Here is a 25,193-nt window from a genome sequence, read left to right as displayed (position 1 = left end):
GAGGGTGGTACATGTATGGAATGACCTGCCAGGGGATGTGGTGGAGGTTGGTACAATTGCAACATTTAAGAGGCATTTGGATGGGTATATGAATAGGAAGGTTTTGGAGGGATATGGGTCAGGGGCTGGCAGGTAGGACTAGATGGGGTAGGGATATCTGGTTGGCATTGACAGGTTGGACCGAAGGGTCTTTTTCCATGCTGCACATCTCTATGACTCTATAACTTCCAATCTCATGTACATTCCATCACCAAAATCAGCTACTTTTACCTCCATAGCAGCATTTGTCTTCACCCTTGTATCAACTCATCTGCTACTGAAATAATCATCTGGTCCCTTGAGCCTAGACTTGACTTTGTCAATGATTTGCTGACTGGCTTCCCACTTTACGCTCTTTGTAAACCAATTTTCACAAATCAGCATTGAATTGCAAGACTTGCAGTCATCGATAGTAAGATGCTTATACTTGCTTGCAAATCTTTCCTTGACCCTGTCCAGACTTGTAACTTCCTCTAACCCTACAACCCTTCAAGGTCTCTGTGCTCCAGCCAACCCTCCAAATATGGCTGTCTTGCACATCTCTGATTTTTTTTACCAAAGCTTTTTTGTAAAATCTCTAGTCTTCACATTCCTAAGTGTATTAAAACCCACCACTTTGTCTACTTTTTTGGTCAGTTGATTAAAATCTCACAGTGCAGCTTGGAAAGTCAAATCGTGCTTGGAAATGCTGCCATGAAACATCTTGGGATAGTCGAATGTAGGTGCTATATATTCATGCAATTTGATATTTCTGTTAAGGGGGCAGACCAAGTCCAATATACCTGTTGCCGTCACTGCACTGTTATCAGCACACACCTCCAGCAAGTTACTGTATTCGTACTTTTCAATATGGATGTCGTGAAAATGTGAAACGCTGTATATATTTATTATCTGGCTACAAGGTGTGAACCCTTTTCAACCGTTCTATTCTCCTCACAAATGCTGAATGGGTTTGTCGGATGCCTTTCTTTTTCCAAGCAATTTTTGTTTATTTACAATTTCTAGTTCTTTTTTCACATAAGCCAAATTGAGCTGCCTCATTAACTGACCCTGGAAGTCTCCTAGCAGAGAAGGATTTATGAAAAAGTGTTGAAATAGGTTGGTACGAGGAGCTAATGTGCATATTAATACACCGGTATGCGTTATGCAATATGTCATGCTCTCATCATTGACACCTCATATACACCTCCACCCAATCTCACACATCATCATTTCTCAGCACTTTGCAGAGGCCACGTTACCCAAAAGCCTCTTGTAAATGCAACGTCCTCAAAGATGGCGGCCGCCTGCTCCTGAGGCGGTTGGTGTTGGATTCACTAGCGGGTTTCATTCGCGGTCCTTTCTGATTCTGAGGCTAGACGCGTCTTCCTTTTGAAAGTGACCTGGTGTGATCCGAAGCGGCGACCTTGGAGAGGTGAGTAGGCGGCTGTAACCCGGTCTGTCCGTCGGCGGGATGAAAAAGCCGGTAAGGCTAGTAAACTCAATCTAATGTGATGGCGGCGTAGTCCCGCCCTCCTCTCCGGTAGCTGATTGGCCGAAGGCAGGCCAGTGATGTCTGGGATTGGTCCAGCCTGCTTGTCAGTCAGTGCGTTGTGATGTCTAAGTTAAGGTGTGTGTTTGCCGGTTGAGGCCTCGTCGTCGTTACCGTCCCTTTCTCTGCAAATCACGGTGAAGAGGAGCAGCGGCTTACAGCTATGTCGGCTGTTCAGTGTTTTTTTTAAATCCGCAGTGGTTTGGTTTGTGCGTAATCAAACCTTCACCTCGTAGAGACTGTTACCCCCTCACTCCTTCATGCACTCAAACAGCATTCTTACTTCCATGAAGATCATAATCGTCCTGCCACGTCCGCAGCAGAGCAGAATTGATTTGAAAAAGAATCAAACCAATTGAATACCGAAAATTGCATTGCAGCTTCACGAACATTTATTTGTTTGTCTAGCTTAATCTTGACTTGGACTCCTATTAGCCTGATCTTCAGATTATGATAACGTTGGAGACCAGCTCTGATGTATCGATCCGTCATTTGTTTCTTTACTGACAGTGAATGAACTATGTATTTCTCCCTTTCCTGATTTAAAATTTAGAAATGATTCCCAGAATGAATTCTTTACAATCGAGCGAAAACTTAATTTGTTCCCTAATATTGTAGAAATTTAAAGCCAAAAAACACGTTTTTTTATCAATTGTAGTATTACCTCTTCAACTTGAGCTGTAATATAGGCTCATGTATTTAGAAACTATGAATATTAAAATGTCTAATTCGATTTTCACTGGTGTAGCTGTCTTGGTGTTCCTCACTGTCCAAGTTGCAACTCTGACCAATTTTTTTTTTGATACTTTAAAGCTTTCTTCTTGGTTTTGTTTTTTGTTGTGTACTAACGTGTCTTGCTTTTAAATAAAAAGTTTAAATGCATTGCGATACATAGTCATCTGCATATTTTAAAATAGCTGCTTGTGAAACATTGGGGCAAAGGGATATTATAGAGTTTTACAGAACAGAAACAGACCCTTTTGGTCCAACCACCTATCTTAAATCAATGTAGTCAAATCTGCCAGCGTTTGGTCCGTATCCCTCTAAACCCTTCTTATTCATGTAACCTCCTGATGCCTTTTAAATGTTGTAATTCTACCTGTCACCACCACCTCTTCTGGCATATTGTTCCATAGACGTACCACCCTCTGCATGAAAAAGTTGCTCTTTGGGTCACTTGAATCTTTCCCCCCTCAGTTTAAACCTACGCTCTAATTTTTGGACTTCTCTACTCTGGGGGGAGAAAAGACCTCAGTTATTCACCATACTATTTGTCCTTCATGAATCTATAAACCTCTATAAGGTCACCCCTCAGCCTCTGACACTCCAGAGAAAAAAAGCCCAGCCTATTCAACCTCTCCCTGTAGCTTAAACCCTCCAACCCTGGCAACATTCCTATAAATCTTTTCTGAACTCCTTCAAGTTTCCTATAGTACGGAAACCAGAATTGAACATGGAATTATAAAAGTGGCCTCACCAATGTCATGTACAGCCGTAACATGATACCCCAACTCCTACACTCGATGCACTGATCAATGAAGGCAAGGGTGCCAAAAGTTGCCTTCATCACCCTGCCTACCTGCGACTCTACCTTCAAGGAATTGTGCACAAGCACCCCTAGGTCTCTTCGTTTAGCAACACTTCTCAAGGACCTACCATTATCTGTATCCATTCTGCTCTGATTTGCCTTATCAAAATGCAACACCTCATTTATCTAAATTAAACTCCATCTGCTACTCTTTGGCCCATCTGATCAAGATCCCATTGTTCTGAGATAATCTTCACTGCCAATTATACCATCAACTTGGTGTCATCTGCAAACTTACTAACCGTACCTCATATGCTCACATCCAAATTATTTATAGAAACGATGAAAAGTTGTGGACCCAGCATTGATCCTTGTCGTATACCACTGGTCATAGCTCTCCAGTCTGAAAAACTACCCTCCAGCACCGCCCACTATTTCCTACCTTCAAGTCAATTTTGTACCCAATTGGCTCGCTCGCTCCCCCTGCATTTTACATGATCTAACTAGCCTACCATGTGGAACCTTGTTGAATGCCTTGCTGAGGTCCATATCGACAAACATCTACCACTCTGCCTTCATCAGTCTTCTTTGTTAACTCTTCACAAAAACTCAACTAAATTAGTGAGACATGGTTTCCCAACCACAGAGTTATGTTGACTATTCCTCTCACTCCTTGCTTTTCTAAATACATATAAATCCAGTGCCTCAGATTCCCCAACAATTTACTCGTACTCACTGGTCTACGTTTCCCTGGCTTTTCCCTACTACCTTTCTTAAGTGATGACACCACAGCGGCCAATCTACAGTCTTTCAGCATCTCACTCATGGCTGTCCATGATAACATATAACTCAGCGAGAGGTTCAGCAATCTTTTTCCCAGCTTCCCATAAAGTTCTGGGATACACCTGATCGGATTTATCGATCTTTGCACTGTAAGATGTCCATCACCACCTCTTTTGTAATATGTCCAATTCTCAAGATATCACTATTTATTCTCCCAAGTTCTCTAGCTTTCATGTCCTTCTACGCAGGAGATCTCAGATATCTGTAAGAATAATAGGGTGGTTATGGTAGGGGATTTTAACTTTCCAAACATTGACTGGAACTGCCAGAGTGTTAAGGGCTTGGATAGAAAAGGATTTAAGTGTGTATAGGAAAATGTTCTTATTCAGTATATGGATGTACCTACTACAGAAGGAACAACACTTGACCACCTCTTGGGAAATAAGGCAGGGTAAGTGACTGAGCTGTCATTGGGGGATCACTTTGTGGTCATTGATAATTATTTTAAAACTAATATAATTATTATGGAAAAGTACAGACCTGAACTAAAAGTTAAAGTTCTGTATTGGAATAAGGGCGATTTTGATGGTATTAGGCGAGAATTTTCAAATGATGATTGAGAGAGGCTACTTGCAGGTAAAGGGACAGATTAAAAGTGGGAGGCCTTAAGAAAATGAGATTGCAGGAGTCCAGAGACATGTATGTTCATGTTAGTATGAAGGGCGAAGCTTGTAATGTCACTCAGTAATTGAGGCTCTGCTCAAAAAAAGGAAGAGGCATCTTGTCAGGTATAGATAGTTGGAATCGAGTGAATCTCTCAAGAGTCTTAGCGCAGAAGGAATATACTAAAAGGGAAATCAGGAGGACAAAAAAGGGATATAGTTTTGGCAAATAGAGTCAAAGAGAATTCAGATAGATTCTACAAATACATTAAGGGCAAAAGAATAACTAGGGAGAGAATCAGGCCCCTTAAAGATCAACAAGGCTGTCTATGTGTGGAACGACAGGAGATGGGGGAGATACTGGATGAGTTTTTCATGTCATTATTCATTGTGGAGGAAAATATTGATAGACAAGATGAACAGGCAAAAGTGTGGCAAATGAATTTCAGTTACACAAGTGTGGGGTATCCATTTTGGACCAAAAATGATAGATCAGGTTATTTTCTAGATGTCCAAAGAGACTTTAGGATTCAGTTGCATAAATCTTTAAAATGCTACAAACAAGTGCAGAAAAACATCAAGAATGCTAATGGAATGTTGGTCTTTAAATCTACAGGACTGGAGTAAAAGGATGCAGAAATTATGCTATAGTTATAGAAAACCTTGGTTAGACCCCCCCCTTGGAGTACTGAGAGCAGATCTGGGTACTCAGGAAGGGTATATTGGTCTTGGAGGGAGTATTCTGCAAATTTACACAAATTATATCTGGACTTCAGGGCTTAAGTTATGAGGAGAGATTACATAAATTAGGTCTGCTTTCTCTAGAATTTAGAAAATTAAGGGTTGATCTGATTGAAGTCTTCAATATAACCAGCAAAGGCAGAGTAGATAAAGATAAACTTTACTGGTTGGAGATTCTATAACTAAGGAGCATTATTGAAAAATTAGTACCAGGCTATTCTGAAGAGATATTATTAATAAACACTTTTAAACCTTGGTAAAAGTTTAAATCAAAAACAGAAATTGCTGGAGAAACTCAGATCTGGCAAGTATTTCCAGTAATTTCAATCTTTATTTCAGATTTTCAGCAACCGCATTGCTATGTAGTAGAGGTATTGTAGAACTCTATTCCACAAAAGGCAGTTGATAATAGATCAGTTAATTTTAAATGTGAGAGATATTTTTCATTAAGCAAAGTTATTAATGGATATTGGCCAAAGGTAGTATATGGAATTAGCCCACAGATGGCTTGGTCTCATTGAAAGATGGAAAAGGGGCTGAATTGCCTACTTTTGCTTCTGTGTCTAATAGTTCTGTAGTTGTACAATGCTGGACTTTATTTATCATATTCGTATGATGGGATGCTATCTATATAGTGGCTCGTAGTTAATATATGCTTTTAATGTGACAAGGCACCTCAGAAAATAGGGATTAGCTAAGCTCAAGGTTGATGGAAAAATGTTATTAAATGATAGTTGAAAACATTTGAGACAAAGGGAATTAAGGATTGTATTCCGAAATGTGGCAGATGACTTTCACCAATTTGAGAGGAGAGGAGAGGGAGAATTTTGGGGAACTGGGAGTAGGATAAATTGAGATCACAGTCATGGAGGAATGTGTTGAACCTGAGTGACAGAGGTAGAATTGAAGATTTCAATGCAGTGGGAACTGGATAGAGGTGTAACTATAAGTAGATAAGGAATGTGAGTTTGAAATTAAATTGAGGCTCTAACAATACACAAGTTACAAATTGTCAGATTCTTCCTGAATAAGCTGTCAGGGCATGGGAACGAACCTTGGGATAAACTTAGACTATCTGCCAGGAATAGGTTGATTACAAGCCTGTCTGTTAGGTTGGAAAAACTTAACTTGTCAAACAAGCAGACTTGTGGTGCAATAGAAGTTACATGGTTGAGAGTAGTGTTAAGAGGTGGACTGAGATGATATATATATGGCCTTCATCATGAAGGCAGTGTTTTGAGAAATAATCTGGTAGATGAGGATTGGAGAATAAATTATGGAAAATCTGGCATGCCAAGTTTTCAACCTGGAATCCACAGATATTGGAGGGTCTGTGGGAGGCTTGCAGAGGGTTGATTTGGGCATCAGGTTCCATCCATCTGTCATCGAACTTACATGCTTTTCCATTATTAATATACTGCCGTTTTAATTTCATTGTTTATTAACAAACATTTTCTGCAATAATGCCACTGTTTTCCTATGGCTAGTTGGTGTTAGGAATGATACTCTATTTTTAATAAGATTTTTGTGGAATTGTTTTTGTGTAGCATCAGTTGCACAAGATTTATCAAATACATAGCAGCCAATGCAGGATTCTTAAAGGGACCACTGATACCTGCTACCAATCATAAATAAAAATATTTCTTCTTGCTGTGTGGTGCCATGACGAGCAGGACTCTTGCTACTGACACCCCTTTCTCTCCAATATTTCTATCACCCCTCATTTCAAACTGTGTATATTCCCAATCATGCTTGCCTTCTTGTTCAGAGAAAGTGAGGACTACAGATGCGGGAGAGTCAGGGTCGAAAAGGGTGGCGCAGGAAAAGCACAGCAGGCCAGGCAGCATTTGAGGAGCAGGAGAATCGATGTTTTGGGCATAAGGTCCTTCATCAGGAATGTAGAGGCGGGCAGTGCCTGAGAGATAAATAAGGAGTTGGGGCTGGGGGGGACGGCGTTAGGTTGGTGGTAATAGTGATAGGTCAGTGGGGAGAGTGGAGTGGATATATAGGAAGGAAGATGGACAGGGATAGCAGGTGAAGAGGGCGGTGCTGAGTTGGACTGTTTGGATCTGGAGTGGGATGGGGAAGGGGAGATTGGAAAACTAGTGAAGTCTGTGTTGATGCCATGTGGTTGAAGAGTCCCAAGGTGGAAGATGAAGTGTTCTTCCCCCAGTTGGTAGGTGGCTTTAATTTGGCAGGGGAGGAGGCCTAGTACTAACTTGTCCTGTGGTTGGCTGGGAGCAGTAGGGTTGTTTGGTGCGTGTCCCAGAGATGTTCCATGAAACGCTCCATGAGTCGGCATCCTATCTCTCCAATGTAGAGGAAACCACATCAAGAGCAACAGGTGCAGAAGATGAGGTGGGTGGTTGTGCAGAAATCTCTGCCAGATGTGAAAAGATCCTTTGGGGCCTTGGCGGTGAGGGAGGTGCTGTGGGTGCAGGTTTTACACCTCTTGTCATGGCAAGAGAAGGTGCCACGTATGGAAGGTGGGTTGGTGGGGATTGGGGAAGGGGGGGACATAGACCTAACAAGGGAGTTGCTGAGGGAATGGTCTCTGCGGAATGCAGATGGGTTGGGAAGGGAAATATATCTTTGTTGGTGGGGTCTGACTGTAAGTGGTGGAAATGGCAGAAGATAATGTGCTGCATCCGGAGATTAGTGAGGTGGAAGGTGAGAACTGTGTTGGGGGGGATAGTGGGGGAATTCTATCCTTGTTGCACTTGGAGGGAGAGGTGCAGGAAGTGGAGGAGATGCGCTGGAAGGTATTGTTGATCATGTGTTCATTGATAGAGTATGAATGGGGTCAGCAGGACCCCTCCCTCTCATTGACCTTATCTCGCACATTTTAGGTAGGTGCTCTGTGCTTTGTCTCATTTTGAATGTTGTCCGGTTCCCACGCCTGAGAGTGTAATTTGACCAGTGAAATGTGGATAAGTTGCTGTGAGTTGTAGATGAAATTATAGGCTGAAAATGTGTTGCTGGAAAAGCGCAGCAGGTCAGGCAGCATCCAAGGAGTGGGAGAATCGACGTCTCGGGCATAAGCCCTTCTTCAGAAATGAGGAAAGTGTGTCCAGCAGGCTAAGATAAAAGGTAGGGAGGAGGGAATTGGGGAGGGGCGTTGGAAATGCGATAGGTGGAAGGAGGTCAAGGTGAGGGGGATAGGCCAGAGTGGGGGTGGGTGTGGAGAGGTCAGGAAGAAGATTGCAGGTTAGGAAGGCGGTGCTGAGTTCGAGGGATTTGACTGAGACAAGGTGGGGGGGAGGGGAAATGAGGAAACTGGAGAAATCTGAGTTCATCCCTTATGGTTGGAGGGTTCCTAGGCGAAAGGTGAGGTGCTCTTCCTCCAACCGTTGTGTTGCTATGGTCTGGTGATGGAGGAGTCCAAGCACCTGCAGGTCCTTGGTGGAGTGGGAGAGGGAGTTGAAGTGTTGAGCCACGGGGTGGTTGGGTTGGTTGGTCCGGGTGTTCCAGAGGTGTTATCTGAAATGTTCCGCAAGTAGGCGGTCTGTCTCCCCAATATAGAGGAGGCCACATCGGGTGCAGCGGATGCAATAAATGATGTGTGTGGAGGTGCAGGTGAATTTGTGGTGGATATGGAAGGATCCCTTGGGGGCCTTGGAGGGAAGTAAGGGGGGAGGTGTGGGCGCAAGTTTTGCATTTCATGCAGTTGCAGGGGAAGGTGCTGGGAGTGGAGGTTGGGTTGGTGGGGGTGTGGACCTGACGAGGGAGTGGTCTTTTCAGAATGCTGACAGGGGAGGGGAGGGAAATATATCCCTGGTGGTGGGGTCCATTTGGAGGTGGCGGAAATGACGGCGGATGGTACGATGTATATGGAGGTTTGTCGGGTGGTAGGTGAGGACCAGTAGGGTTCTGTCATGGTGGCGATTGGAGGGGTGGGGCTCAAGGGCGGAGGAGCAGGAAGTGGAGGAGATGCGGTGGAGAGCATCGTTGATCACATCTGGGGGGAAATTGTGGTCTTTGAAATTATAGAACCATGATAGGATGATGCCAGGAAATGGAGTAGTTGTCTTTTAAAGATCAAATAAGCAAGAAGGTTAACTTCTACAATTACAGTTACAAAAGATGTAATTAATGTAATTTTGTCAAAGGTCTTTTCATACTGTGGGCAAAACAAAGAAATCTGAAGGGAGAATTTTGAAGAATACATGGTGGATGAAGTAAATGTGGCTTGGTATGTTTTTGGTTCTCCTAGAGAAGCTATGAAATAGGATACAGGAAATAATGAGATGAATTGACAATGTTTAAAAAATGTTGATATGGCACAATCTTTGTGTCAATTTATCGGTAAGATTCATGTGATTTGGTGCATCTCTTTGTACAGACACTTGCTTAGATTGGACCAAGCAGGACTCTTCTGACAGCAAGGTGAGGTTCAAATTCCACATCTTTCCATCTATGGGTCTGAATATGTTATTGCACAGCTTGCCTCACCCCTCTGTCAGTTCCTTTTCCTGTTTAGAATCTTATCCATGTTTTGGTTACCTCTTGGCTTAAGTATTGCAATACCGTTTCTCTGACCTTTCCGTTCTGGCCACAAACTCTATAGTGCAGCAGCTTGTATCTGGTCCTGTTTTATAACTTTGTGTTGAATGGCAGAAAAATAATAAGTCATTTTGGTGTGGTGTGGCAGTGAACAATGTGGAGGCAAGTGGACCCACTTTAATTATCAGGGTTCACAGACTGCTGAAAAGAGCTATCAGGTTGGAATGGATGAACTAATAGATTACTGGTTCAACAAGGCACTGAGGGAAAATGGATATCCTGAACTGAACTAAGAATATTGATTCAGAGAAACAAATCATCAACAAGTTTTGGAACATGACTGGTTTGTTTAATTGGAACTGTCAAAGATATGAATGGTAAGTCATCAAATTTATCATACTGCTGTTGTCAGTTGGATGTAATAATTCACATAATTAGTTACTTAACTAACCATATAGTTAATTTTCTTTATAAATAATGCAAATTTAGTAAGTTGATCATAACCGTGGTATTTTATCAATTGACCAAGCAATCAGTTATTTTTTAATTATTTTCTAATCTCTTGAAAAACTGTTATAAATTAAATATACTTAATTATACTTTGAAAACTACTTAATATTGTAATTGATTAAAATGTCAACTACCTTAGCAGAACCCTGGGGGAGTGAGACCAGAAACAGTGACAGCAGAAGTTGAGAGCTGCACATTTATTGATAGAAGTACATTAGTAAATATCTTTAGATAAAAGTCAATTCAAGTGAAGTCTGAAGATAATTCCAAATAGCTCAATATTGGTCCAGAGCTTGCTACTTTCTCGTCACGTGTTGTTGCTGAAAATGCAAAAAGTAATGGCATGGTGACGTCGGTGAGGTATCTAGTACCTCTTACAAGTCAGATTCAATGGTCTACCCTTAAGCATTGAAATTATATTCAAAATTTTAAAAATGTACTTTGCTTGGTATATGAGTAAGGAAAATAACAGTCTGAAGTGTTACCCAGTCTTCTCTAACTTGAGTGAAATTTCATGGAGGGTAAAAGTTGCATTGTTGGTGATTGAGCAACCTGGTGAGATGCTGCAGTGCACTGATTGCCTAACCCTGTCTTATAATTAGTAAACTGTTAGGTTTTTCAGCCAAGTATAGTTGGCAGTGTTCTTGTCTCTGAGGCAGAAGTTCATAGATTGAAGTCCTAATCCAAGACTTGAGCACACAGATCAAGGCTGATCTTCAAGTACACTGAGGGAATGCTGTGTTGTCAGGACTGCTGTTTTTTGGATGAGATGTTAAAACATGGACTCCATCTGTCTTAGGTGGATGTGGAAGATCCCATGACACTATTTTGAAGATGAGGAAAGTCATCTCTAGTGCCCTGGTCAATACTTATTTTACATTCAGTGTTACAAAAAAACTGATTATTGGGTCATTGATTTGTTGCTGTTGTGAGTTTTATGAGCATAATTAGCTGCTGACTTCACTGTTGTTCAAAGCAAAAACTAAGGAAGGGGATGGTGGGTAGGAGGGAAATAAGTGTCTTATCGTTTCTAAAAAAAAGTAATTACCGGCTCTTCTGTATACTCTGTAGTCTCTTATTGACCATTGTTATTAATAACTTTGCACTATAGCTAAATCCCCATTTATTTGTAATAGGAAAAGCTTACATTATGGGTCTGGCAAGAGAAGGAAGTAAATTATTGTCTGGGTTATCAGTGTGGAGTGATGTCAAGGTTTTGAACCTGTCACATTGATTTGCTATCCATTTTCTGGACTGGTAAATTATTATTCTCAGTATTAACTTGATACCTATGCTTACAATTTGCCCTTTCCTTTGTTCACTTTATCTTCTTGCATCTTTTTTCAGTGGCTTTCTCCCTTGGGTTTTCATGTTCTTAGCTATGTATATACTTTCCCTTCATAGATTCGTGGAGTCACTGATCTCTCTGAAGAAATTTTAGGTTATTCACTATGATTCTGTATTCCCCCCCACCAAACCATCCTTTTTTTTCTAACCTCCCAAACGTATTTAATTTTTTTAGGCTTCAGTCTTGATGAAGAGACACATCAAAGCCAGCCTTTTTAACAGATGCTGACTGACCGTTTACCAGATATATTTGTTTAGTCTTTACTGTGTTCATTTTAGAGTTCTAATATTGCAGTTTTATTTATTTATAACAATTCTTGCTTGATTACATTGATATAAAGAATAAAAAAAATTGTTTCTGGCCATCACCATTTTCAGCAATGTAATAATCTTCCACGTTTTACCTTTCCTGATAGGGTTGAACAGGAACTATTCAATAGTGATGAATTGGTTTTTTTTCGCTTCTAGACATCATGGCGAGTCCAAGAACTAGACGGGTTCTCAAAGAAGTGAGGACTCAAGATGAAAACAATGTATGTAACTCAAAGAAAATGTTAAGATAACAATGTATACTTGCTGTTAAGAACAATCTGACTTTGTGAAAAGATGCATGTTTCACAAGTCTGTGCAAAGCTAAGCATTTTATCTCTCATGTTTATACATCAATACAACTGCAGTTGGTGAAAAGGAAATATTAAAAATTGTGATATTTCAAAACCAATAACTTCTTAAAATTAGGCAATTTCATGTTATTTGTATAGATTTTGAAACCATTTTGCAATCTCTTCGATTTAGCCATTTAATAAAATTTTATTGACTATACCTGTTGGAGACAGATCCAATTTGGCAAATTTTACTATTGTACTACAATTAAAGAAAATATAAACCTGAAAATCGTTCTGTTATAGTCAAAAATTGCAATTATGCATGAAAACATTTCCATGAAAATGAGTCCATTTACCAAAATTTATTTTAAATAACTTTGAATATAGCTGAGTTAGTCAGTGTTGTACAGCATGGAAATAGACCAATCGGTCAAATGCATCCATACCAACCAGATATCCTAAATTAATGTCGTCTCATTTGGCGCAATGCCTCTAAACCTGTCCTAATCATTCACCCATCCAGTTTCCTCCACTTCGTTAGGCAGTTCATTCCATACATGCTCCACCTTCTGCATGAAAAAGTTGCCCCTTAGGTCTTTTTTATATCTTTCCCCTCTCACCCTAAATCTATGACCTCTAGTTCTGGACTCCCCTACCCCAGGGAAAAGACTTTGTCTATTTATCATATCCATGCCCCTCATGATTTTGTAACCCTCTATAAGGTCACGCCTCAGCCTCTCCCTATAGCTCAAATCCTCCAACCCTGGCAACATCAAGTTTCACAACATCTTTCCGATAGGAAGGAGACCAGAATTGCACACAACATTCCAACAGTGGCCTAAACCAATGACCTGTACAGCCACAACATGACCTCCCAACTCCTGGACTCAATACTCTGACCAATAAAGGAAAGCCGACCAAATGCCGCCTTCACTATCCTATCTACCTGCAACTCCACTTTCAAGGAGCTATGAACCTGCACTCCAAGGTCTCTTTGCTCAGCAACACTTCCTAGAACCTTACCATTAAGTGTATAAGTCCTGCTAAGATTTGCTTTCCCAAAATGCAGCACCCCTCTCATTTATTTGAATTAAACTTCATCTGCCACTTCTTAGCCCATTGGCCCATCTGATCAAGATCCTGTTGTAATCTGAGGTAACCTTCTTCGCTGTCCACTACACCTCCAATTTTGGTGTCATCTGCAAACTTACTAATTACACCTGTTATGCTCACATCCAAATCATTTATATAAATGATGAAAGGTAGTGGACCCTGCACCAATCCTTTTGGCACTCCACTGGTCATGGGCCTCCAGTCTGAAAAACAACCCTCCACCACCACCCTCTGACTTTTACGTTTGAGCCAGTTCTGTATCCAAATGGCTAGTTCTCCCTGTATTCCATGAGATCAAACCTTGCTCATCAATCTCCCATGGGAAACCTTGTCGAACGCCTTACTGAAGTCCACATGAATCGCATCTACCACTTTGCCCTCATCAATACTCTTCGTTACTTCTTCAGAAAATTCAGTCAAGTTTGTGAGACATGATTTCCCACGCACAAAGCCATGTTGACTATCCCTAATCAGTCCTTGCCTTTCCAAATACATGTTCATCCTGTCCCTCAGGATAACCCCTCAACAATGTTCCCACCACTGACGTCAAGCTCACTGGTCTATAGTTCCCTGGCTTGTCCTTACCACCCTTCTTAAACAGTGGCACCATACTAGCCAGTGTGTAGTCTTCCAGCACCTCACCTGTGACTATCGGTGATACAAATATTTCAGTAAGAGGTCCAGCAATCAGTTCCTTAGCTTCCCATAGAGTTCTAGGGTAAACCTGATCAGGTCCTGGGGATTTATCCACTTTTATGCGTTTCAAGACATCCAATACTTCCTCCTCTGTAACATGGACATTTTTCAAGATGTCACCATCTATTGCCCTACATTCTATATCTTCCATGTCCTTTTCCAGAGTAAATACTGATGCAAAATACTCGTTTAGTATCTTCCCCATTTTCTGCGGAACCACACAAAGGCCACCAGCTGATCTTTGAGGGGCCCCTATTCTCTCCCTAGTTACCCTTTTATCCTTAATATATTTGTTAAAAACCTTTTGGCAAATAGAATTAAGGAGAATCCAAAGCTCTCCTGATTTCCCTCTTAAGTATACTCGTACTGCCTTTATAGATATCTCCTGTCTATACCTGACATATGCTTCCTTACTTTGGGAATTGTCTAAATGAGAAGATTATGAATCTTCTATAATATTTTTCTATAATGTATTCCTACATTTCAGGCTAAGATAAATGAATTTCTGACCTCTCAAGGCATGTGAGGTTCAGACAGGAAAGTGGAAAGAGACAGATCATCTTAACGAGAAGAATAGGTTCAAGTAGGAATGTCAGACCTACTACTGCTCCCTTTTGTTATTAACATGCTTCTTCCACCACCCTTATTATGCAAAACAATTTTCCTTGTCATCTTTGATTATTTTGCCAGTTGTCTTAAATCTGTGTCCCCTTGTTATTGACCTTTCAGCCATTGGGAGCAAGTTCTCTTTATTTACTGTATGTAAGCTCTTCAAGAATTTAAGCATCTCTGTCAAATGTCTTGTCAATTTTCTTAGATCCAAGGCTTTTCCAGTCTTGACAATTTAAAGCATGGTCTTCTCTAATGATTCTAGTAAAGCCTTCACCTGACATATAGTACCCAAAACTGAAAACCTATTAACATCACTTAAGTGTTTTATATAGATTTAGTATTCTCTCCAGACTTCCTATTTCTCTGCTTGTTCAGTTCAGTTACTGGTTTATAATTCATGCTACTAATGTCCATTATTTAACAAGTCAAATTTAATTCATGTTAATATGGATACTTGTAACTTTTGTTCAGTTTCCATGTAAATGCCTGAAGAAATCAGGTGAAGGAATATACTTTCTATTTGTGTAATGTTTTGTCCTTCTGCCTCCTAGATTTGCTTTGAATGTGGAGCTTTCAATCCTCAATGGGTCAGTGTCACTTATGGAATATGGATTTGCCTTGAGTGCTCAGGAAAGCACAGAGGTCTAGGAGTACATCTCAGGTATAAGCTCGGATTAAAAAAGAAAACTGCAAAATGAATGTTAAATATTGGTTAAGAATCCTTAAAGTGCCTCTTGAACAGCGTTGTAGGTGTACATACCCCACCCCTTTTCCAGGACAATTGGTCATGAGCAACTGATGTTAGTCTAGCCAGCATTGCCTACATCCTGACAAGATGTTCCTCAGTTGATGTGTCTGTTGAAATGTTAAGCCATGCAGGCCATTGCAATGCTATGAGATCTTATTGTCTTTGATCGGCACTGTGGCAAAGTATATCCTGGTTCCAATAACCAGTGTCAGTCCCATTTCATTTTGAATTCGTCTACATAGTTGGAAAACCAGCTACTAAATCAAGACTCGTATGATATTGGCTACTTGACTGTGGCACCATAATATGATTGAATTATTCCCTAGCATGCATTTAATACACTCAGGACAGAGAGGTATTATTACTAAATAAATAACCATTTCAGACCTGTTAATATTGTCAGGGTTAGATTTGGTGAAGCAGGTTTTTTCTTTCTTTATGTTTAATAAAAAGTTAGGAATGCAATTCTTTGTTGTGGGGTCCCAGTGCATTTCCATTAAGCACTTCAGGTCAAGTATAGTTAGCTGTGACATTGTATTCCACTCCCAAAACACACTTAACCCCAACATCTGTCAACCTATGTGAGATTGCTAAATAGTACTGAATGTTATGTTTTACTTAGATTCATATTCACCAGCAAATAGATTGGAACTGTCCACACTTGTCATGAGGAATCATAAAAGAGAATAAAATTTCACATTGTGTTGAATTTAAACCAGCTGTCGGAAGTGCGAGACTGTGTCCTCCTATCTACCTCCATCTTGCCACACTATCCTACTGTGGTTTATTAAGGGTTAGCACTACAATGAAATTGCATTTATTTGGAAGATACATCCTCTGCTAAAAATCAGAATTTGTGTATTAAACCAATTGAGCCCAATTTGCATATGTTATTTGCATCATTAGGAAAACAAACTTTATATTAGTTGAACATTTTTTAAAAATGGTTTATTTGGTCTTCTGTTTCAATGTTTCTAGTGAAAATAATTTAACATCATCTTTGAAGAATGAAAGGCAATCTCAAATAGAAATCTAAAATTCTGACTTGACAAGTTAGATAAAGGAGTGGTGTTCCTGATGGTGGGAAGGCAGGGGGTCATAGTTCAAGGATAAGGACGAGATGAGGAAAAATTTCTTTACTTAGAAAGTAGTGAGTTTGTGGAATTCACTAGCACAAAGTATTGAGGGGCTAAAGCATTGTGTTTTCAAGAAAGAGGTATATGTCGGTGTTGTGCTTGAAGGGATCAAGAGGTATGGGGGTGGAGGATAGAATTAGACTATTGAGCTTCATGAACAGCTTGTGCATCGAATGGCAGTGTCCCGCTCTTTTCTTGTATGTTTCCGTGTTTCTATAAAATAAAGTTCAAATGCATTGTATGTGTTAAAATCCTGGTGATTGAGACTGCATAAAGTTAGTTTTGTTGATCTCGCTTGTATTTTGCTTCATGCATAAGGCTATCTTTTTTCACAAAGTTTTGAGAAATGTAATTTTGCTTAAAAGGTAAATAAAATACATTGCTTCCTACTGTCCTCTAGTTTTGTGCGGTCTGTTACCATGGATAAATGGAAAGATTTGGAATTGGAGAAAATGAAGGTTGGAGGCAACGCAAAATTCCGCCAGTTTCTAGAATCACAAGATTATGATCCATGTTGGTCACTCCAAGATAAATATAATAGTCGCACTGCAGCTCTTTATAGAGATAAGGTATTATAATACAAGTGGTCATAAATTGTGTAACTAAGCGTTATTACTTCATTTGATAATCGTTGCTTTGATGTTTCCAATATTCAGATAAAATTCTAACATTTCCCTAATTTGGTTTTAGTTGCTGCTAGTTGCAAAACCCTTCATGCAGGATATTCATACAATGTCAAAATCTTCAAAAAGTAGTTTTGTTACAGCTGCCCTCTTAACATACATTTGGTCATCATTCGTTTATTGCCAAGTTGCCATGCAACAAGTAATCATAGTATCTATGGTAGATAAGTATGATGTATCATGGCCCCCAATATTTGGATTAAAATATATCTAAAAGCATAAATTGTCCTTCATTATGTTTGTTACTAGTTAATGATGATTGTCCATAACAAGTTTTTATATACTGTCCTCTAAAATTCGCTAAACAGATGTGTGTTAATGAGTTGCTTGCTTTCTGAAAAGTACATGTGCTGCTCCTCCATGCCTTTTTTGGAAGAATTAAAAGCCTGCTTTAAACTTCTAAGTCTTTACAGAGCTCTCAAGAAATAAATGCAGTCTTTTGAGTTAGAATGTTTTGGGTCCAAACTCCATTCATGGATATGAGAGAGTGCATATTTGCCAAAAATGTTGTCCTTTGGATAAGACAATAAATCAAGGTCATAACTTCCTGACCAATGTTCCACTTAGATTTTCAAGATCTCAAGGCACTATTTGAAAAGAGTAATTGTCACACTTCTTTATGATTGACGCCTGTTGAAATTCGATGGGGAAAAATAGAAAAACACTAAGGAAAAAAAGAATTAATCTTTCCAATGGTTCACAAAGCATCCATTGTTGTTAGCTAAACCTGGGGCAACCTGAAGTTAAGCAGAATGTTCATCTACTTTTTGAAGAAAATATATGGATGAGAAAACTTTTGAAAGTTAATCACTAGACATTTTAAGAATTGTGCTAATATTAATAGCAATTTACCTGTCAATTTTGCTGCTTATCTGTTTACCGTCCCTCTCCACCTTCTGGGTAAAGTTTCGTGGGCAATATTATCCTTTCAGAATTTGCCAGAGGAGCTTCTGTTTTGTGTGAATATTGTGTTGGCTATCCACTTGACGCTAATGTTGACCTTTCAATACTGTCAGCATATACACACTTATAACTAGGACTACTACATAATTTTGGTAGGAATAACAGTAAAAATGATTACTATTTGAATTATAAAAAATTGCAGCATGCTGCTGTGCAGAGGGACCTGGTGTCTTTGTGCATCAATCACAGAAGGTTGGCCTGCAGATACAAAGCAAATAGAATTTTGTCCTTCATTTGCTAAAGGGATTGAGTTTAAAAGCGGGGCAGTTATGTTGCAGTTTGATAGGATGCTGGTGAGGCTGGAGTACTGCGTGCAGTTTTGGTCTCCTTACTTGAGACAGGACATACTAGCTCCAGAGGGAGTGCAGAGGAGGTTCGCTAGGTTGATTCTGGAGTTGAGGGATTTGACTTATGAGGCGGGACTGAGTAGACTGGGATTATATTCATTGGAATTTAGAAGAATGAGGAGGGGATCTTATAGGAACATATACAATTATGAAGGGAATAGATAAGATAGAAGTAGAGAGAATGTTTCCACTAGCAGATGAAACTAGGACAAGAGGGCTTAGACTCAAAATTAGAGGGAGCAGATTTAGGACTGAATTGAGAGGAACTTCTTCATCCAGAGGATTGTGATTCGGTGGAGTTCCCTGCCCCGTGAAGTAGTTGAGGCTTCCACATTGAATGTTTTTAAAGCTAAGATGTTTTGAACAGTAAACAAGTTAAGGGTTATGGTGAGAGGGTGGGTAAATGGAACTAACGTCTTGAAAAGATCAGCCATGATCCTATTAAATTGCGGAGCAGGCTCGAATGTAGGCCCAGATGGCATACTCCTCCTATTTCTTATGTTCATAATGTTCAGAAGTGGAAGGCCTTCTCAATTATTTACATTGACTAAACTAAGAGCAATAGTTTTGTTTCATAGAAACCCAACTAATATGCCTGAGACTAATCACTTAACACAGACTGGGAGTTGAAGCTGAATTGGCCTGATGTGCATGTTTTGACCATGCAGACTGAATTTGCTGTGCTGTCATTGGAACTTTAGCTAGGCCATCTCAATGGTTTATATCAAATAAAGTGCAGGAATTGAGAGGTCAGCATGAGGCGGTTTGATTTATAGTGCTCTATGTCAGGATAATGGGAAGACGACAGCTTTTTTTTAATATATGTGTATAGTCCTTTTCAAGTAGTAAACATGTCAAGACATTTCGTAGAAATGGAAAATAGAGGCAGTAATCCAGATCAATAAATGCTTGTGTATTAAAATTATAAAAACATTTGCTTGTCTACTTCTCCTGGTTCTCGTGGCAACTTGTTTAAAGTTGTCTTCCTTCAGCATGTTAATGGAGTACCAGGACTAATATATTGTCATTAAGAATATCAAAGATGTGTAAATCCTTAAGGAAATAATTATGTTCATGTTCAGTGATGCAAAATTATCGCCAGTTTCAGTCCCGATGAACATCTTACTTGACCTGCATATTAATAATTAGCAAACAAGCAAGAATTAATTTTTTAATTGGTTCAGAAAGTACTTACTACTGTAAATTTCCCATAATTCGGTGTTTTAAAAAAAAGCAGACTTCTAAGGGAAGTGTTTAAAAACAATGTCTTTGCATCATTTCTGTTGTCTCATCTTGCATGTGTTCTGTTACTTTGAGCAAATAGTGTTGAGTTTTGGCATACATTTTTAACTTGTTTCTTGGTAACCACATTGCTTCTGCATCATTAACAATGTACACATTCATATTAATGCGGTTTTTAAACAAAAACTCTGGATCCATAATATGTTATGAAATTATGTTTTAAAAAATTGCAAGCTGTCCCATCTGTCATTCTGAGAGACAACACTACATGCACTTGTTTTTCTTATCGATTTTCAGATTGCTACTTTAGCTGAAGGTAGAGAATGGTCTATTGAAACATCAGAAGCTCGGAATTGGACCCCACCACAGCCCAAAGTATCTATTTCTTCAGCTCATCGGTATTTAGGCATCACTTTTCTTCTATTACCCAAAGCTAGTGTTCCACTGTTGCCGATAATGTATAGTGTAAGTCTGATGAGAGTAAATAGGTCCCAACAGGATATGTAACTTTCTTTATATACTTGCTGAAATAAGTCACTTATAGACAACAGTGACATTGGATATCATAATTTGACACCAAAATTTAGATAAAAGGTCTGGTTTTATTAAATTCAAAGGCAACTTAAACGCAAGAAGAAGTTATAACAATTAAGCTTGGAGTTCAGTTCACACAATACTCTATAGACCAGAATCTCTTGTGACTCTCAGTAAACAAATTGCACTTAAATCTTAATTGTGTTCAGTCTTCAGCAGTCGAATCCTGAGTCCTGCGTTTTTCACAAGGTCATTTTTGTTTGTTCTTGAACTCTGCATAGCCAGCTGTCCTATTAGGTGGACACATCATTCTCTACAATCTAAAGTAAAAGCAAATTAAATTTGCTTTGACAAAGGGTCAGTTAGACTCGAAATGTTAGCTCTTTTCTCTTACAGGTGCTGCCAGACCTGCTGAGGTTTTCCAGCATTTTCTCTTTTGGTTTCATCTTCTACAATCTGAAGTGTATCTTTATTTTGTCCAATATTTTGTGAAAAGCATGACCTCAGAATTGTAACTGATAGTTATTCGATATATTGGCTGCACACATTCTCCTTTTACAACAGGCTGATTAAAACATTCTTATTAAGTTGTGGCACAGCTTCACTCAAGCAACGCGTTTATTTTATGTACAATGTGTGAATGAACAGGACAATTTTCACTCTAGGAACAGATAATTTCTTTATGGTGATTGGAAAAGAAAAAATATCTAATATAGGAACATGTATTATGAGCTCACTAAATCTGTGTTCACCACTTCTCAAGCTAAGTAGTTTAAATCCAAACTGATTTGATTATTAAAATGTAGGCAGCTCCTTGTTGCTGTCGTATAAACAGAAACGATCGGCTGTGTTTACATATAAAAGAGGATGGATGTGTACTTTCTACCCCTCAAAATCTATTAATAGATAATATAGTTTGCACGACTTAATGCACATGAATATTTCACCAAAATTAGTTAAAAACATCAAAGACCATCTTCATTAACTTAAAGTTCTTAACAACAAATTGATTTAGTTGGTGGAATCTTTTCTCCAAAACCATGACTGTTGACGCATTTTATAATCTAGCATGAGCTACTATCTTTGGCCTTTCATCTGAAATATGAACTGTGAAAATTATTTAAGTTACAAAGTTACGATACAGATACAAGCTAATTTACCATACTTCAACATCGTGGTTAAGAGCTATCTACGGATATATGAACAAAGAATGAGAGTAGGTCACTCGGACCTTTGAGTCTGCTCCACTTTTCAATAAGATCACGGCTGAACTGATTTTAACCTCAACTGTGTACTATGCGAATCCCTGATAATCAAAAATCTATCTACTTCTGCCTTAAAAATATTTAAAGATTCTGCATCCACACTTCATGGTCATCATTGCTGAGGTTGGTAAGAGAAGATTTGAATAAAGTTCAAAATCGTGAACAGTTTTACGAAAATAGTTAAGGAAAAAATCTAGTGCAAGAAGGCTTGGTAATCAGAGTGCAAAAATTAAAGGTGATCTGCATGTTCTTAAATTTAATTTTGGATCTTTTGCTGCTGGATGTGCTTGTTTGTTATTAGCAGATTGTATAGTTTGGAAAATTCAGTCTGTCTTTTAAGCCCACATGAAGGAACAGTACAAAAGCAGGATAGTTTAAAAATGCTAGGTCTGCCCAAATTCAAAAAGCATAAACAATGTAATTGAAACTAAAATATTAATGTCCTACAGCAAGAGCAAATACTTGCATTAGACGCTCAGAAATGATTCCTCATGTCAATCCTAAAAATGTATTTTGCTGGCTAAAGAATCATACAACAGGGAAACAGGCCCTTCAGCCCAAGTTGTTCTTGCTGGCCATGTTTCCTAAATTAAGCTAGCACTATTTGCCTGCGTTTGCCCCATTATCCCTCTTAAACCTTTCCTATCAATGTCCCTGTTCAAATGTCTTTTAAATGGTGTAATTGTATCTGCCTCTATCACTTCCTCTGGCATCTTGTTCCATACATGCTCCTCAGGTCCTTTTTAAATCTTTCCCCTCTCACTTTAAACGTGTGCTTTCTAATTTTGGAGTCCACTGCCTTGGGCTATTTCACCTTATCTAAGTTGCTCTTGATTTTATAAATTACCAAAAGGTCACCTCTCAGACTCCTATGTTCCTGGAAAGAAGTCCCAGCCTATCTAGCCTCTATTTATAACTCAAACCATCCAGTCTTCGTAACATCTTTGTAAATTGTTTTTGCACCCTTTCCAGTTTAATACCATCATCCTCCCTGTAGCAGGGTCACCAGAATTGTATATAGTACTTCACAAAAGTGGCCTCACCAATGTCTTGTACAGCTGTAATACGATGTTCCAACTCCTGTACTCAATGTTCTGATTGATGAAGACAAGCGTGTCAAACATACCAACACTATCTTCTCTACCCTGACTGCACTTTCAAGGAACTATGTACCTTCACCGCCTAGATCTCTCTGACAACACTCCACAGGTCCCTACCATTAACTGTGACAGTCCTGCCCTGGTTTGTCTGACCAATATGCAACACCTCGCACTTATCTGAATTAAACTCCATCTTCCATTCCTTGGCCCGTTGGTCCAGTGATCAAGGTCCCATTGCACTATGAGATAACCTTCTTCACTGTCAACTATACCACCAATTTTGGTGTCATCTGCAAATTTACTAACCATACCTATATTCACATCCAAATCATCTATATAAATGACAAACTATGGTGGTCCCAGCACCAAACCTTGCAGCACACCACTGGTCATGGGCCTCCAGTCTGAACAACAACCCTCTACCATCACCCTCTGTCTTCTACCATCAAGTCAATTTTTGTAGTCTTGCTCTCCCTGAATTCCACGTGATCTCACATTGTTAACCAGTCTACTATGTGGAAGTTTGTTGAAGAATTTGCTAAAGTCATGTAGACAATGTCTACTACTTTGCCTTTATCTATTTTCTTGATTACTCCTTCAAAAACACTCAAATCAAAATTGAGAGACATGACTTTCTTCGCACAAATCCATGCTGAATATCCCTATTCAGTCCTTGGCTATTACTTCTATCAGAACGAAATAGGTTGCCAACATTGTGAACACTGTGGTTCTATTTGAGACAGTGATCGGAGAAAGGGAGGAAATAAGAACTAATGTGAATCAGGAGGGAGAGTTGTGTTGTCAGTAATTTAATTTGAACAGTCAAGAATGCTGAAGGTAGCTTCCATAATTAAAATTAACTTGAACCATGAAATGAAATGAGAGAAACTGAGAACCAATGTATGCACTGGGCTGAGGCAGGCAGGATCTTTGGGAGAAGCTTGGCTTGGTGGGCAAATCAGTAAAGGCAAAAGTGCTTAAGTTTAGGGGTTGAGTGTGGAGGATACATTGAAGAGAGATTTAAGGAGACAATTGGCAGTGGAGAGAAAAAGCTAGTAGTTGTATCTGCAATATACAATGATCCTGGATTATTGAACAGTTTTGGAAGAAGACTGAAGGAGCCGAATGCATGATATGGTCTGACTAGATTTGTCAGTCGATGGGTAAATTTAGTATATGGCAGACGTTTTCACATCTGCACTGTTTAGTCATGAATTAATAAAGATAGAATTAAATTGTTGAGAGGAGCAATACAAACACATTTTCACTGTCTGTACTGCACAAAAGAGCAGGCAGATTTAACAAGGAAGGAGATTTGAAAGTTGATTGTGAAAACCTTCAGTTATGCCATTAAATGCAAGAAGCAGGAATTGTACCTGAAATGGAGCAAAAAATGTTTTTGGGGAAAATCCAAGATAAAAAGCTATCTAGATGTGTTGACTCACCAGTTTGACTGAAGAGGTGTAAGTATTGGTTCTATGCAATTTGAGGATTGAGTGGTTTCAGCAGCAGTTGATTTGTTAAATAAAGAGTGCAAGAGGTAGTCAAAAGGGAAAAAAATTAGAAGTATCCATGTTTTGGTATGGAAGAAAAAATTGATTAAGACTCCTATTGCAAGTTGAACTATAGTTGCAGGATGAAGACTGTGGGTAAGAACTGGAAAAAGACGTCTTTATGATTGATATTGTGGAAGCATTCCTTCATGCAGAGTGTTTTCCAGGTGTAATTAGTTTAAAAGTCTGAATTTGTTAAAGACGCAATTCAATGTTGTGATGGGAGAGCCATGAATTTGTTTTGGAAAGAGAGCCTATTATTTGTATTTGACCTCTGTGATTATATGAAGGTGAAGTGCCTCAAGGTTAATGGATGCATTCTGAAACTGATAGGATCAAATTATTGGAACTGATGCTTTTTAACATTTTCAATAATGAGGTCTGTCTCACAGAAAGTGAACTTTGTAACTAATTAGATTAAATATTCCATCAAGCATTTTAATATAAAGGAAAAATTTTGGAGATCATAAAATTTCAATAAAACTGGTGACATAGTAAACTGAAGAGAAAACTAAGGACTGAAGATATTTAGTTTTTCTGTGCAAATAAGATTAAGTAATTGTAACAGACTGAAGGATATTAAATTTAAATGTCTGAAGATTTAACAGAATTTCAATTTAACTTTTTGAGGTGAGGCATTGCATTCCTTTAAGTTTACAGCTGCAAATATAAAACTTCCACTGTACTATATTTTTCCCTATTAATAATACTAAAATTTAAACAGGAGTATGTATTTCAATAATTGATTCCATTTGAATATTGATTATATGTGGCCCTCTGTTGGGGAGTGACTCCACATTGTCTAGTGGATGATTCATGGACCTTCATTTGCACCACTTGGGTATTTCCTGCAGGAGTGTGATCTAGCCAAGTTGCATGATCAGTTGAGTTCAGCTGCTTATTGAATGCTTTGTTCACTTTAGCAGCAACTTGGCTTCTCTTCTGCTTGGAT

The 25,193-nt window shown here is 39.1% G+C and overlaps 1 protein-coding gene and 1 long non-coding RNA gene across 8 annotated transcripts in view; one reads left to right on the top strand and one right to left on the bottom strand.

The window, feature by feature from the left end:
- Nucleotides 1-1,393, bottom strand: part of LOC140463039 (uncharacterized) — a 140,297-nt gene extending 138,904 nt beyond the window's left edge. The window contains exon 1 of the long non-coding RNA XR_011954583.1: nucleotides 1,281-1,393. This is a non-coding gene — a long non-coding RNA (uncharacterized lncRNA). The remainder of the gene's footprint in view (nucleotides 1-1,280) is intronic.
- arfgap1 (ADP-ribosylation factor GTPase activating protein 1) overlaps nucleotides 1,285-25,193 on the top strand; it is a 43,236-nt gene continuing 19,327 nt past the window's right edge. For 5 of the 7 annotated variants that reach the window (XM_072556655.1, XM_072556653.1, XM_072556654.1 and 2 more), the window contains exons 1-5: nucleotides 1,285-1,453; nucleotides 12,113-12,177; nucleotides 15,222-15,331; nucleotides 16,955-17,123; nucleotides 20,087-20,187. In XM_072556655.1, the coding sequence (XP_072412756.1) occupies nucleotides 12,118-12,177; nucleotides 15,222-15,331; nucleotides 16,955-17,123; nucleotides 20,087-20,187 (440 nt within the window). In that variant the 5' untranslated portion in view covers nucleotides 1,285-1,453; nucleotides 12,113-12,117. Of the gene's footprint in view, nucleotides 1,454-9,626; nucleotides 9,671-12,060; nucleotides 12,178-15,221; nucleotides 15,332-16,954; nucleotides 17,124-20,086; nucleotides 20,188-25,193 lie in introns of all 7 variants that reach the window. The other 2 variants (XM_072556649.1, XM_072556650.1) reach the window with 2 other exon arrangements.

Source organism: Chiloscyllium punctatum, chromosome 37 (assembly GCF_047496795.1).
Source record: "Chiloscyllium punctatum isolate Juve2018m chromosome 37, sChiPun1.3, whole genome shotgun sequence".
NCBI classification, from domain to species: Eukaryota; Metazoa; Chordata; class Chondrichthyes; order Orectolobiformes; family Hemiscylliidae; genus Chiloscyllium; species Chiloscyllium punctatum.
Note: the sequence above shows the minus strand (reverse complement) of the source record. Positions and strands in the feature narration are given on the sequence as shown.